Source organism: Crassostrea angulata, chromosome 2 (assembly GCF_025612915.1).
Source record: "Crassostrea angulata isolate pt1a10 chromosome 2, ASM2561291v2, whole genome shotgun sequence".
Classification (NCBI taxonomy): Eukaryota; Metazoa; Mollusca; class Bivalvia; order Ostreida; family Ostreidae; genus Magallana; species Magallana angulata.
Window position 1 is genome coordinate 32,102,729 of NC_069112.1, and position 16,247 is coordinate 32,118,975.

The 16,247-nt window shown below is 30.8% G+C and overlaps 2 protein-coding genes across 3 annotated transcripts; both read right to left on the reverse strand.

Annotated features, from left to right (window-relative positions):
- Nucleotides 1-3,212: 3,212 nt before the first annotated feature.
- Nucleotides 3,213-6,832, reverse strand: LOC128173235 (uncharacterized). 2 transcript variants are annotated; one of them, XM_052838955.1, is made up of 4 exons: nt 6,812-6,832; nt 5,709-5,785; nt 4,606-5,318; nt 3,213-4,490 (listed from the first exon to the last, which is right to left on the reverse strand). In XM_052838955.1, exons 2-4 carry the CDS (start codon nt 5,748-5,750, stop codon nt 4,433-4,435), a joined length of 813 nt encoding a protein of 270 aa, XP_052694915.1. In that variant the 5' UTR covers nt 5,751-5,785; nt 6,812-6,832; the 3' UTR covers nt 3,213-4,432. The 2 variants fall into 2 exon arrangements, with proteins under 2 accessions (XP_052694915.1, XP_052694914.1); XM_052838954.1 differs by having other exon boundaries at nt 4,606-5,321.
- Nucleotides 6,833-9,562: 2,730 nt separating this feature from the next.
- On the reverse strand, nt 9,563-10,842 carry LOC128170375 (tripartite motif-containing protein 45-like). Its single transcript, XM_052836153.1, has 2 exons — nt 10,790-10,842; nt 9,563-10,288 (listed from the first exon to the last, which is right to left on the reverse strand). The coding sequence occupies exons 1-2, from the start codon at nt 10,814-10,816 to the stop codon at nt 9,563-9,565; spliced, it is 753 nt and encodes a 250-aa protein (XP_052692113.1). The 5' UTR covers nt 10,817-10,842.
- Nucleotides 10,843-16,247: the final 5,405 nt, after the last annotated feature.

Genomic DNA, 16,247 nt, shown 5'->3' on the forward strand with positions numbered 1-16,247 from the left:
TGCGTATGAATACAATCTTCTTTCAGAATTTTTGGTAGAACATGAATGACTCCTCTAGCTTGCGACTTCAAGCCGGTTCACAACTTGATATTATACTTTCGTTGATAAACATTTAATGATGTAAATATTTTGAACTTCATTTTTAGATTTATCTTTATATCAAAAGTTGTACTTATCGAAAATCAAAATGAAAAATAAAATTTATTAGTAGAAGTAATGCGTTGTGGAATATTTCTGTCAGCATAATTCCACCTTTTCCAATGGCTTTTCCGTTAATTGCCAAATAATCAAAGATTAAGCCAGAGATTTTGGGAAAACAACATTATTAGAGTTGCGAAAAGGAAGTGAAGGTAAAAAAATGTAAAAAATAAGCATTGGATCATTATCGTTTGAATGATGCAATCTCGTAATTGCACAGGTGTGTGCATACACATTTTCCTAATGGGCTAGTGCTTTATTAAGTTTGTATGCACATACCGCTGTATGGCGTAAATCGATCGAATCCATGATGAATTGATTGGCAAGCTAAAGATCTAGATCTGTTTAATTAAGTTCTATCCTTCAGATTTCTCTTTAAATTCTATAGAATTCTATATTGAGCATATTTCAACGCCATTTTTTATTATGACAATTTATGGCTAGAATCAAATATGTATATTTTGTATAATATTTTATTCCCAAAACGTTTGCTAAACATATTAAACAAAGCACTGAAAGGTGTAATTTAACCGTGCAAGCCAAAGGAAAGATATATTTTTTTACTGTAGATTGACATTGCAGTTTTTCATAGGAATCAATTTATGTAAACCTTATGTGTGAACCTTACATTCAGAAGAATAGAAACGGGGGATTATATATCGACCAGTCTAACAAAGAAAAACTTTCACTTGTTCAAGTCTGTTTAAAAGACTTTAATTATGCAGCTATTGGTTTACTCTCCTGTAACAGTTTTCAACTCTGAGTTTCAGAAAATTTAAACGAACTATACTAATATTATGCATACTAATATATATAATACTTTGGTATTATTTTGTTTAAGTGTCAACACATACTGCATAATACTTGTATTTATTTCTTTTCTTAAATTAAGTTCTTGAACGTAATTTTTGTTTTTTACGCAAATCATGTAGTGACGTAGGCAAAGTTTAAAAGTTTCAAACAGAATTGAAATCCATATTCATAAATTTGTTAATACGTTTATTCATATAATAACAAAACGAGTAAAAGAATTATTTTATATACTTTTGGATAAGTTTGGTCATAGTAACATGTGTCATTAACACGTTTTATTTAACTATCGCGTAATATTCTTTCAACTTTCGTTTTTAATTCAAAGAAGGATGAGCTTTCAAAATATTTATCAGAATATATCGTCTATTCTTGCATAATATTTCTATAACTTTATGATTGCTGAAAACAAATTGAAATAAAACCTAATACTTACTGGGTACTTTGCTGGACACTTTTACACACTATTATATAACGTCTCGAAAAGACGCGGACAATGGATGTTCATTCAAATGCTTGCCTGTATATTGACGTATGTAGATCTCAACAGCAGAACATTTCTTCTGGTTCTACTTCTCTTAAAACGAAAGAAGAACTGGTTTAAGCAGTTTGATTGATATATTTATAGTTTGACACATAAGGAAATTTATCGGAAGCATATGCGTGTACAGCTTTTTTAAACTGTTATATTTGATATTTTGAATACAATTTTATAGCTTACGTAAACATGCAATTTTGTTAAAAATAGGTTTGCTAAATTAATGTGTTATTTGTCTTGCAAATCATATTATTATTATTATATGAATATATATAGCATAGTCTTTGTACATCCATTAGTTTTCACATTATGACCCTATGTGATTTTTTTTAAATCAAAATTTCTTAACATCTTACCGTCTCTCAACTCTATTCTTCTTGGACGGAAAAAATCAAAAATTAAAATCGGTATTTGTGCCGAAAAGGATATTACATAATATATCATTTGCCATAGTTTATAAAAATAATTTTCAACTTTTTAGATAACAAAGTGGGGTTTTGCATATTGTGTAAGTTTAACAGTTTGTCATATCATAGTCATACTGAATAAAAACAGGCTTATTGGTGGTTATTTTTTTCTGTTGTAAGTATATGTTAATTAGTAGTTAATTAATCCAAAGAGCAATTCTGATATATACGTGTTTACATAGCTTGTTTATCAATGTAAGTAATTGTGAAATTAGACATTCTTTTATTATTCATTGATTATACATGTACACTATAAACAGGAAACTTTAAGTTGACTGTGGGAATTTGATTGAATTTGATTGATTGGACTTTACAACAAAACATTAAACGAACTTACAAGTTACACTCATTATATATATATATATATATATATATATATATATATATATATATATATATATATATATATATATATATATATATATATATATATATATATATATATATTTGGGTGATCTAAGAGCTACTGTTGTTGAAATCTATAGAATCGCAACTATTCATTTTGTATCGTTACTGATATTAATAACCATATGTTTGCACACAAAAAAAGATGCAAATTACTGAATGACGAAAAACTGCTTTGATAAATATTTCTGGTTTTCGTTATTCAGTAGTTTCCACCATTTTTCTTATTTGTAAACATATGGATTATTAATATCAATAATGGCACATAATAAGAAAAAATACATGTAAACATTTTATCAATTACATGGCAACATAAAAAAGAAATTGCATGTTATATTTCTTGCATACCGAGCAATTCCACAAGTTGTAAGTATCATGGAAATGTAAAGGAATATGCGAATGCCGAATCAAATTACCCCGGCCCATCTCTAAGGAATATGATTTACACAATTTAAATTAACAGCATTTGAGGATGTTTCCCCACAAGTGACATTTTTTTGGCTAAATGCTTCTTTGAGAAAAAGTTTTAAAAGACCAAACACTTTAAAGTGAAAGTGGTCCTTCAAACAAACTTGAGTTCCTTTCACCCAGTGTTATAATGTACTAAGTTATGTTGAAATTGGGGCAGGGGTTTTTGAAATAAGAATAAACGTGTTAAAAATTTACGACGACGCCAGCGCCAGACAACAGGCGAATGTGGGCTAAAAATAAAATTAAAATCCGAGATTTAAAAATAGATATTCTAATTATAGGTTATTTGACAACTATTTTTCATTAAATCTTTTCAGTGTTTAACGACATATTGCTTTGTTCAAGCATAGATAACTTTCCTATCAAGTTGATTTATTGATACCTAAACAGATCAATATTACAAAAAATCATATCCAAACATTAACGAAATGCATAATTATTTAATTGAATTAATTTAGAGCAACGGAACTTTCTATTAAAAGACACATTGTTATACCAAATGAGAAAGTAATCTTGTTTTTAATTTATAAACAAAAAAAAGGATAAAGTTCCGCATAATACACATATAACCAGCATTGGGCATCGTTTTACAGGATGGGAATTTTAAGAAAAACATGTAAAATTCAGTTTTAAATATATTTTTACATTGCATTGTGTTTGTAAATTTAGTTATATACTGCTATTGTGCAATGATAAAAATGCATTAAACGTGAATATCTTAATGCCTTAATATTAACATTCTATAAATATTACACTGATAATTGGATTTATATAATGATTCCAGGGACTCTTTTTGGGGATAGAACCATTCTGACATCATAATTTACGGCGGCTTTAAAGGAATTATGTAGAAAATCGAACGATTTCTTGACATTCTATGTTAAATCATGGGAAAAGTAATCCCGATACCTATATTCAATTTGACATCATTTTAAAGAGGAGTTCAAGAGCTTGTTTAATTCTGCTTTTGGGGAGACTGTAGGCATTCAAAATATATTTCATTAGTCAAATATGGACAAAACTCCGAAATTTGTTCTTTATTTCCTGCATATTTCATTGAAAATGACGGTTTAAAACATGATTTTTTATTGTTTTTACCAAAAAATTTATGCCCAGTACACCCTATCAAACAAAGCTATTGTCATGAAGCATCATTGAAAGAATTAACATCTTAAATTTAATGAACCTGTAGGCACATTTCGTTTACTAGATCTTGACCTTAACACTCAAATAATCAGACTCAATTTAAATTTTCGTTCTTTAAGTACCTGTACGATTGAGTTCAATCCATCATAGTTTGTTTGTTGCAAACACAAGAACGATATATTTATACTTTTCAAATATCGTAAAACATTTTTTTAAACATGCACCAGTGACCTAATGATGTTTGTTTCTTGAGACATTGTAAACATATTAATACATGACAAACAATTATAGTGCAGTCGACAACGAATGGTCCACTTGATCCTGAATATTTAATCCGGTTTATTTTATCCTTTTGAAGACACAGAGATGCATGTCTGCAATAACTAACTTTATTTCTTTATATTGGCGATTTTATTTCGATTTTCTCTAACTTCGAAAACATCCAGTTAACAAACCTGAAAAAGAAAATATTAATTTTACGTGTATATTGTGACATTCAACATCTGTTTGAACTGAATGCTTGTTACAGTTATTAAGTTTCTTAGAATCGTTAAACGATATTGTACATACCTATTATGTTGAACAGTTTCATGAATAGCTGGTGGCTTTCCGAAAATCTGCTGCACAATGTTGTTCTCCAAACTACCTGGACAGAAATCTTCAACCTCATAAGACATACGGTTAGGAGTCAGCTTCTCTTCTTTAATTTTCATGCACATGCTATTCTGCAAATCTTCGTCCTCTCTGGCTAAGATGTTTCTGATTTCATCCTTTCGATCCTCCAATTTACGCGTGTTCCCTTTGATTTCAAGTATCGTTTTGTCAATAGCGTTTGTAGCATTTTGTTTCTCCTCTTCGAAATTGCGAATGGTCTCCTCTTTTCGACTGGTAATTTTTACAATTATTTGGTCAAAATGCTCTTCAATTTCAGTTTTGACATCACTAACTTTATCAGATAACAATGTCTTTTTAAATTCTTCTTCTTCTTGCATTTTCTCAAGGAAAGGCACCCAATGGGATTCAATTTTTTCTCTTTCATGTTTTAGGCTTTCCTTGACTTTACAAGGACATTTTCCTTTCTTGGAATTTTGACACACAAACGGGTCAGACTTATACTTAGATAATAAAACGACGACATGATCTTGAGTTAACCTTTTGGTTTCATGCGTCGTTTTGCAGTTTTCGCAGAGGTTACCTGTACATGATTTGCAAAAATACTGCGCAGAGTCCGTTTCGCAGTTGTCGCATTCAACGAAATGTTGACCCGCAACAGTCTCAGATTTCTGCTGAAATATGAATTTAAACTTTTTTATATAAGTATATTTGTGTTAGAATCGCAAGAATAATAGTAATTCCTGTATGGGATGTATACACAAAAAACCAAAGCTGAAGCATCATTGCCGTGTTACGTAAGGGGAACAATTTGGTTTCGTCACAAATTGATGGGGTTTATTCGGTCGGTATTTTATGCATCGACTGTAAACACAACAGACTTTAGAAAGATTAGTTCATATTTGTTGCGTATCTGATGTTTTATTGCTCATTAATGAAGATTGTCCCCGCATTTGTGATTCTTAGAGAAATATCTAAACATTGTCAAGAAACAGAATTTAGGTAAGACAAATCAGGAATACCAGATATAAATGCAAAGTGTTTTTTGTTTTAAAACTTACACAGGGTTTCTTAAGAATTTTCCATACGCTCGAAAACATCATGGGGATGGCTTTGCCAGAATGATATGGTTTTTTTTCTGAAAAACAAAAAAAAAAAGAGAAATAAAAAATTAAATACAGATCCTGACATGTTTTACTCTTAAAATAATCGTCGGGTGCTACAGTGTATTTTTAAACACTATATATGACTGTTTGTTAGGGATTGATAAAAAACAATAGTATTTTTACAAAATAAGATACTGATAAAACTTTTAGGGCCTCCTGTAAATTATTCAAGTATATTTTAAAAGGAACCTATAGACACAATTTAAGATCAACATTTTATTTATTTTATGTTAGCGTTTACTTAGGCGTTTTAAATGCCCCTTCAAAATTTAAAAACAGTAGACGTTGTATTACAAAAGATGATACAATGGCAAGCAAGATAAACTAATTTAATGAATAATATAAGCAACGAAGGAAGGCAAGATTTAATTGAAACTTATTCCAAAACAACACAAATGGGAAAAATGACAAGACTTGAGCTTTGCTTACAAACAAACATTATTAATTTCTGTAACTTGCATGTAACTTTGTAAACTCAATATTTGACATTTGAAGCAGTATTACACACATCCATGTTAATCATTCAAAACATAAAAAGGGAAAAACAGCGTTTGAAAATTTGAATCAAAATCGTGTTTTGGTCTCTTTTTCTAATTTTATTGATAATGAAAATGTAGTTGAGCTGCAATTTAAATCTCATAGATAAATCATCTTAGAACAGTGGACATTTTAGACAGCTACAGAACGTAAAAATAATGCATTGACAATAATCAGAGCGTGATAGCGTAATAATATGACAATATAATTTTTGTTTTATAATTTGCTATCATTATTCATTTGCTATCCTTTGTACATTCAATACTGAGACGATAATAGTGTTCTGCATTTTGGACAGACGTTATTTATAGAATTTATACATGAATTGCCTTATTAAAGTACATCTGTGTCGTTATGTTCACTATAAAATACTGAAATTCATGAAAACGAAATAAAATATACAAGCTATTTAATAGTTTATCAAACGTGTACCAATATAAACTGTTTCTCTGAATACTTACCAACAAGCTCACCCCTCTTGTAAAAACGGGGATTTCCGTAGTGGATATTTTTAGATACCAGTAAGACACTTTTGATATATGGAGGGATTACTCAATGGAAAAATATTTAGCGTTTCAAAATACTTGTTTCTGAGGGAAAGTGCAATTTAATTAATCTATAAGAGCGAAGTGTCAATATTCTGAGTTTTTTTGTTTTTGTTTTTTGACGATTATCTTAATATCAGTTTTTAATTAATACTTTAATCAGAGGAATAAAAAGGTGTGTTTCACTTTTGACGGGATTAGCTGCAGCTAATTTCTTTTTTGGATTCGAAGAACAAGAAGTTTCACATAAGCTACGTTTTCGAAATTGAGCTAAACCCATGATAATTTTTTCAGTCATTTTATACATGTTTTTTGTCATTTTTATTATCTCATTATTGCAATTTCAATACGGAGACAATATTTTAATCAAATAATTTGACATTTAAAAAATCGATTCAATTGATACGGATAACAATTACTTATTATAACAATTATAGTACTAATAAGAAATTAATTCCAAAATTTGTTTAAACATATTATCAATGTCATTAAATAAATTGATAACTTTTTATTTTTATAACAAATTATGAATTTGTCATAATAAAGAACTATATTTGAAAATGAGCAATGCCCCCTCTCTAGAAAAGGGTTTAAAAACCATCATATCATAGAAGTATTTCGATATCAATATTTTTACGTATAATTGTAATGGTGGAGCAATATATTCCTTTTTTTTTTAAATGATAGGATTTTATTGCTTTAACGTAACTTTTGTGAAATCCACAGTACTTATTGCAAACGATAACCTTGCTCGTTAATGTGAATAATTCATGAAATATTTTGATAGACTTCTTTCAGCAAATTTCTATGGTGCAGAAAAACAATCAGTCCCGCCTGCATATAAAGTTTTTATCTCATGATATGTTACAACATATAAATAGAGGATGCAATTGTGGTCTTAATAATCTAAGTATGTATCATTTTGTCAATTAATGAAACGATTTTCGGTCGTGTACCATTTTAATTTGATCTATTGGGATGATCTTCTTAAGCCATTCTTGTGAATGTTTTCATGTTTGAAAAATGGAAATGTAAGCTCCTTATAAGATACTTTCAAAATAAAGGACAACACATTGATTTACCTAAGTAAAAAAAAAAATATAATAATTTCGTATTTTTCCCAAGCATATGATTGGTTGAATGCTGTCAGATGGCCGTTTTCTTTTGGACCCTACTATACTTAACATGGAAAAATTATAGACCTCACTATACTAAATATAGATTTTCATGACAAAATACTGGTTTTGGCACGTGCGACATTGTGACGTCATAATAGCAAATTCAACACCTATACATTACGAGCAACATATTTTACTACTACTATGCGCTTGAAGAGAATGAAGAGAACTAGTTTTTAATCTATCATAAAAAAGAGTTACATTGTATAGTCTTTTGATAGACCTGATGAAAGTTTATCAAACTCGGACTTCGTCCTCGGTCGACATACTTTCATCGGGTCTATAAAACCATGTATTGACCTCATCAAAAAACTATAATTGTATGATGTTTACATATTCATTTCGATTACTGAAATAAACAAGATATTTCCTTCAAAACGCCCCTCTTATTTGTCATTATTTAATACATAGCTAAACAAAATAACGTCCACGGGGATTTTGTGTTTAAAAAGCACATGAAAGTGTTTTCCGAATGTTGCAACTTGTCAGATTTCTAGTTATTGCTTTCTGTAGGATATGTGAATTTTTCTGAGTAAAAGAATATGACTTGCCAATAAACAAAATCTTGAATTTTATCTCATAAATCGATTTCAAATGTGCCTCTTCGACAAGTATATAGATATATAGTGGTTTAAATAGTCAGGAAGTTGCAGAAGCTGTTAGTTGGGACAGACTATAACTTGACTATAGTTTACCACGTTCACTTGAATAAGAGATGCTTTGCTCTGATATTGATTTATTTCATCGAATTAGGAACATGTTTATACATGTAGATAAAACTACACCTTGAGTCGTATTAGTAACTTGTAAAACAATTAATAAATTAAATTCAGTACTTGAGATGGGTATCACTGATTGATTTGTCAAAAACTGTCCGAAAGAAGGTTGGTTGGTTTTTGTAGTACAGCGATCACGTATGCTCCTCACACATAGTTCAAAAGCATTGCTACGATTGCAGATTCTGACGCTGACTTTACCGTCAAAGTAAATAATTTGTGGAAATAACTTCAAGTCAGTAACAACGTGTTGCCATTTAATTTCTCAATATTGATGACGATGGGACCATACTCAGTTATCCTGCTATATCCTGAACTGGTTAGGCCAAACGTACTATAAAAAAAAAAAATCATTGCTCTCAAAGTAAGTACAACTGTGTGAAAAGGTGGTATAATGATGATATCACTGAGCATTTTACGTGATTCAAGTCTTCTCGGAAGATTTTATCACGCAAGAAGCAAGTTCATATTCCTGTGTACTTTTTAACTTTGCTGATTTTAGAAGTAAAGTTGTTTGAAATGATGATTATAAGGATGCTTTATGTCTGTATTCACCTTATGAGATTGTGCAATTATCATCGTGATGTCAAGAATATGACTTTTTGGGCCGTTCAAAAGTTACTACGGAAATGAACATTTTTTCTTCCGTCGTTTCATATACGGAAATATATTTGTAAATATATATGTAAATATTATAAAATATACCTTTTAGATCATTGCCAGGTTATAGAAGGTTGATTTCCAAACAACTGCAGCAAACAACTAGCATCTAAACTTCCAGGACAGAACTTGTGGACTTCATAGGACACGCGTTTCGGGATCAACATTTCTTCCTTATTTGGCATACACATGCCTTCGTGCATGTCCTCATATTCTTCGCTTAAATAATCTTCTATTTCTCTGTCTCGATTCCCTAGTAGCTCTTTTTTGTCTTCTATTTCATCTATTGTTTTTTCAATAGCATCTGACGCATTTTCCGCGTCCTTTTCTAGCTTTAAGACCCATTCATTTTTTAATTCTGTAAGTTTATCAACTATTTCGTAGAAATGTTCTTCAACTTTATCTTTGATGTTTTCAACTTTGCGAGATATACGACTTTGTTTCTTTCTTTCCTCGTCCCGCATTTGTTCTAGGAGAGACAACCAATAGGCATCGATTTCCTTTCTTTCTGCTTTAAGCCTCTGCTTAATCTTGCAAGCGCATTGGTCTTGCTCTTCTTGGTGACACCCAACCGGGTCAGCTATATAATCAGACAACAAAATGACGACATGACCTTGGGTTAACCTTTTTGTCTCGTGAATCTTTCTGCAATCGTCACATAGATGACCTTGACATGTTTTACAATGAAACTGTGCTGGTTTTGTTTCACAGTTGTCGCATTCCAAGAAATGCTGGCCCTCTGTTATTTCTGTTGTTGTCTTTTTTGTTCTGAATAGTCCCTACAATATACAGTGGTCAAGCATATAATGTATACAGTAATTTTTCAAACAGAAAAATCGTTTTTATGAACTTGTGATTACGCTAGATGATAGAATGAACATGTAAAGTATACCAATTGCATTTACTTAGGATCAAGGACAACTTTCTCACAAAAAAAAACGTAGTTTCCTTAATATTCAGTTTATAATCAAAGTTTAAGTTGGTTTCGTCGTTGTTATAATCCACGAAATCAAATGTATTGAAAGATAATGCACACGGTCAGTTTGCCTAGCTAACATGAATTTTGCTTCAATATTATTTGGTTAAACACTGATAGTCATTTCACCTACAGTTTAACCGTCATCATGCAAAAGAGGAACACAAAAACCATGTTAATGGAGCAAATACGACAATAAACAATTTAAAGATGCCTACCCTTTTAAGAAAAAAAGGTTCTTCCATGTCGCAAATAAAACAATCATAATTTTTTTCCAAAACCTAAAATTTGAAATTTCACATACCTTCTTTTTGTTTTCCCTGGATGACATTGTTCACTCAGTTACGAGTAATCTCTGTAATGTAACACATAAGATAAAAACTCAAAAATCTTAGATATCATTTTTTTAAATGCTCCAGGAGACCATTAGCTTTAGTGTGATTTCATGCATGTTTAAATGCAACCAATAACACATGATTAACATGTAATTTAAAAGACTGAACTCTCTATAAAAGACATTTGTTATTCTACTTAAATTCATTATCTTATCATATACCAGTATAGATTTTCTATTGAATATTATCTTTTTTTCCTATCAACTCGATGGACCATCTTCGAGTACAAGCAAAATAGACAAGTACATGTATTTCAGATGGAAGCATCCAGCGTTAATGTTTCAAGTAAACACTTACCTTTTAATTCCCTATGAAGATCTGCCGTCTAGATTGTTGGATCTTTGTTGTTTTTGTTTTTGTTGTTTTTTTTTTGTTTCGCTAGATCTTGCCTTACAATTGTACACAATCTCAAGAGGCGGGTAAAACTGGCTTTTATATGTTTACATTAATAAATACTTGAAGAAGACATATGCACGATGCTGCAAGACATAAAGCTAATTAATACATACATGAATGCACAGATGTGCTATTTTTAGCATAGTGTAATGGGCAGATTTTGTAGATCAACGGCTTTCACTATGCGATACACACACGATCTGTATACATGCAATGTTACATAAGGCAGCTAAAACGGGGGGGATTGACCTATTTGTAAGATATTGGACGTCCTATTTCTAGTTAATGGACCTGTAAATTGCTAATTATAAATCCAACCCTCTCCCAAAAAAACCCTCCTAACAAACACACAATAACAACAACAACAAATAAATTAAATAAACAATTTTCAAAATATTATGAAATAAATTCGCGATTTGGTCTTCATATACTTCGTATATATTACTTTGACCACGTATTCGATGCATCATTGTACATTTCATTATGATTATTCCAAATAAAATTCAATGACGCTAGTCAGTAGTGACAAATAGTTCGTACATATTTCAAAGTATGAAGAATTTTCTCCCAAGCACGTTACATACTGAAAGGCTTTCTGTCCCAAATCTATTTCTATGTCATGTCATATGAATGGAACTTGTGTCAAAAGACGAATAAAGGCTGTGTCTGGGACAAGTATAAGGACGAATATCTATGTCAGGTGATTGGTGACTATGTCATTAAAGGACAAGAACCTATGTCAGAACAGGACTTATCATAGCCCAATTAGATATGTCCATGGACAAATACATAATTTCAATAGAATAGCGCCTATGTCAGTACCTATGTCAAGGGACAATTTTCTATGTCAAAAGAATGGAACGTTTGTCAATGAACAAGTATTTATGCCAAAGCACGAGTACCTTTGCCAAGCACGAGTTCCAATGTCTAAGGATGAGCTTATATGTCAAATTAATGGTGCCTATGTCAAAACACACGAGTACCTATGTCAAGGGAAAGTTTCTTTTTTTAAAGAATGGAACCACAAGCACTTTTGTCAAGCATGAGACATGTGATGATGTCTAATTTAGGGATGAACATCTATGTTAAACTAATGGTGCATATATATAAAATATGAGAATCTTTATCAGATGACTACAAAGGACACCTGTGTCGTAGAACAATCATCTTGGTTAAAATGGCATGACCACGATTTTGGTTAAAATTTCTTCGCCCGTTTTTAAATAATGTTTTTGTCACAAGATGAGTACTTTGTCATAAGATGAGTAATATGTCAAAGAACGAGTACTTATACTATGATTACTAGTACCAATGGCAAAGAACAAATATCAAAATGCAAGTACCTTGCCTTAGTATAGATCAAATAGAACAGGGGAAAAATACAGTTGTCTACAAGAATAAACTGACAAATTTTATCAATCAGTTAACTGGATTCATAAGTTTTAACATTTTTCCTACGTCAATATAAATTTACACAATCCGTACAATTCAACATTTCTAGGATCGATCCACAACAAATTAGGCAAGGTTACAAAATCAACGTGAATCATTACATTATAAAAAGAGATGATTTTCCTGAAAGTGTACCATTGGAAGAAATATCCAAATTACTTTGGATACAGCTTATATAATGACGTATGCAATTAATTTTACAAATGTCCAAGCGATATTAGAATGCTGATCTGCAAGTCAGTAGTCCGACATTTTATATAATTATCCATGATATATTTGTAATATCACAACTGAATTCCCATGTCATGGCGTAGTGTCATAAAAAAGATTTAAATCACAGGGTGTGGAGCATTCTTATGTGTATAACTATTTATGTATTGATATTTCCAAAGGGATTGTTCAGGAGTAATATCTTGATAAATAAGTGAAGGAAAAAATGATCAATATTTCATATGTTTATTTCAATGTTTGAATAATTGTCTCGCATTCATGTCACACATGTAATAAATTCTCTGTCCCAAATCCTCAGTTTCTCACTCAGAATGCCACAGATACAAAAAAATAATAATAATAAAACACATGCAGTACAGTGTGTGTGAGAGACCGAGCGAAAAACAAAAAATATACATTGTTAACGGTCGATTGTAAGACAGACTTGTCTGGAATGAATTAAAAATCTATTGGGAGTTCTGATAACTTAAATATATTTCATTTATACATTCATTATAAAGAAATGTTATATATTACTGTTATCTTCTATATTCTGGTTGTGTCAGCTAACAACAAAGATATAGTCAATTTGATCTTCACAAAGGGAAGTAACCCAAGCAAATAATTCTACACTTTTATCAGATTGCTACATAATTTTAACTTGTCAAGAGTTGAATAAAATAATTTAAAATGAACAATTTATTTGAAATTGATAATATTGTTCTTTGTAATTTTTTCACTTTATGAGTGTTGATTTTTCAAAAAGATAAACAACGGAAAATGTGAAAATACAAAAATCCGACTTTAGTTATTCGCCAACACACCAGACTCCGAAGACAACAAATTAATAAAAGAAGGCATACATCGAGTGATCAAGTTGTCTTAGAAGTAAGACCTCACCATATGCATTACATGTTCTCTCTATCACATCTTACAGACTAAACAAAAAATAAATATACAAGCATCAACAGTTTCTGTAACGTCATATTAGCACTTTAATTGAAGCCATGTGGAAAAATTGTACGTGTATTGTGTGTGAATGTGTTCCCATCATCTTCATGATTAATTTAATATGCCTATACCGGTAAGTTTTCTCTCCATCTTGCTGCTAATCTTTAATAAGCGCAACTTGAAAAAGATGCAACTTACAAAAACATTGATGTTACAAACAACAGGTGACCATCTTGTTAAAAATCTAATTAATTAATTATGCAAATTGACAGTTGATGCATCAGGGTATTTGATAAGGAAACAGCAAAAGAGGGAGAAAACCCGTCATTGTAAACCCAACTTTGTTAGTTCAGGAGAAGGTGGAAATTCCCAGTAACCAATGGCAACAATAAACAAATACTTGCAGTCGCAGACTAGTTCATCATATACATAATAAGAGGTCAGAGTTCAAATTAGTCCTTCTCCTGAACATAAACATTGCTCTTGTTACTTTTTCCAATGAAAAATTAAATAAAATATAGTTAAATCATAGTTGTATCAAAACTGTGCTGCATTTTTTTTTCCATCTTTTCCCTCTCATGTACAATGCAAAATAACCTCTCTGTTATGTGTGTGGTTTTAGTGATGTTATACAAATGATAAAGCTTTTCACATACACACAAACTGTATGTTAAATGTCTGAAGAAAAAATGGATGGATCCACTCCCTTCATCACAAGAACAGTTTTGATGAAGACTTTTAAATCCACTCCGCTCTCTCATTTCAGCATCACCATTGTTTGTACACAGCTAAAATCTTTCTCCACATTTCTTGCTTGCATATATATATATATAATATCTACATAATAATGATATTTTTTGGAAAGACAGGAAATATGGAAATATTAAAACCATTACTTACCGGTATATTGTTTTACAAAATATTTAAGCAATTTTTCAAGGTTTGCAAAAGTTACCCCTCTTTGTTTATCATCAATTGAGCAGTATTTTTTTTTATAAAAAAATTAAAAAATGTCAAAATCCCCCCCAAAACAAGAGGCCCATGGGGCCACATCGCTCACCTGAGCAACAATGGGCGTTCAAAAGATATTGTGCCATATGGTCCCTCGGTAGAAAAACAAAAAATAAATATTGTAAAGTATTCGAATTTTACACTTTTTTTGTATACATGTAATCTTTGACATTGTACCTTCATGAAATACTATTTTTTACCAGAATAAGAAAATTCTACGCAAGATATAAAACTAAACATTTGGTAGAGGTATACTGTTAAGTTGTTAACTTCCAAATCCCTATATTTTCGTTCTGCCCCCCCCCCCCCCCCCCACTTTGTAAAGCGATCAAAATATATGAGTGCATATAGTTACATTTTTTTCATCAACTACTCAGTACTTACTAGTTATTGTTTTAAAAAAAAATAATAGTTATTGTTTTTTATTTTAAAAACCCTACATGTATAGATGTGAAGAAGAAAATTGTACCTCAATGTGCTCAATATCTCAAATTAAAAACATTCAAAAATTTTATTTGTCTTCTCCATTACAATTAAATGACTGTTATTTACTTCGCGTACAAACCAGGATAATTTTCCGCTGTGATATTCTTAGGAATAGCGATAATTACTTTATCCCCGCAACAGAAACGTGTCAGAAATATGGAAACTGTTTTAAAGATGTCGTTTTTATTTACTCGTGTCTGAAAAACTATAAATTGATGTAAATTTCACATTATTTATTGTATAAAGAGAGGGAAAGTAGATATATACAGAATACTGTGGAATCATTAAATTTCGTGGGGGCCAATTTTCGTGGATGACTTAAATTTTACAGATTCGTGGGGACGTAATTTCGTGTTTTCATATATATCTACAAAAGGGAATATGACTTTATTACCCTAATTCATCAATTCGTGAAGGATGTTATTTCGTGGATGAGAGGTACCCAAGAATTCCACGAAAAATGAGCCACCACGAAATCTAATGATTTCACAGTATCATTATTTTATTTTGTTTGTACAAGTATTTAACATACTCTAATTCATAGTGATTTTCTAATGTTCAACCAAAATTTCAGCGTCAATTGTAGAATTATAAGCAAGATACAGAGCTCACAGTTCGCCTAGGTTTGATTCATATTTTGTTCACATGAGTTTATTACATTCAGCTTATGATTTTTAACTTGGTATTTCCTATTCAGCATTTAAAATGGAAAAAAGAATGGCCTAAGATTTTATATTCTTTTATTCACTCAATACCAGTTCACTGGTATTTGAGGTTCAAAATCAGTTTATACAAATGTACACAAACACAGTGAAGGATCACATGTACAGTAGGAGTAATAATGACGAAAAAATGTTAAGT

What these genes read in the sequence shown, in the direction of transcription:
- LOC128173235 (XM_052838954.1), bottom strand. Translation starts at nt 5,750, where the DNA reads ATGATGTTTTCGAGCGTATGGAAAATTCTTAAGAAACCCTGT. An exon ending in AAATTCTTAAGAAACCCTGT is followed by an intron (nt 5,322 to 5,708) that starts GTAAGTTTTAAA and finishes TTCATATTTCAG; the next exon opens with CAGAAATCTGAGACTGTTGC. An exon ending in GAAACTGTTCAACATAATAG is followed by an intron (nt 4,491 to 4,605) that starts GTATGTACAATA and finishes TTTCTTTTTCAG; the next exon opens with GTTTGTTAACTGGATGTTTT.
- LOC128170375 (XM_052836153.1), bottom strand. Translation starts at nt 10,816, where the DNA reads ATGTCATCCAGGGAAAACAAAAAGAAG. An exon ending in CCAGGGAAAACAAAAAGAAG is followed by an intron (nt 10,289 to 10,789) that starts GTATGTGAAATT and finishes TGTATATTGTAG; the next exon opens with GGACTATTCAGAACAAAAAA.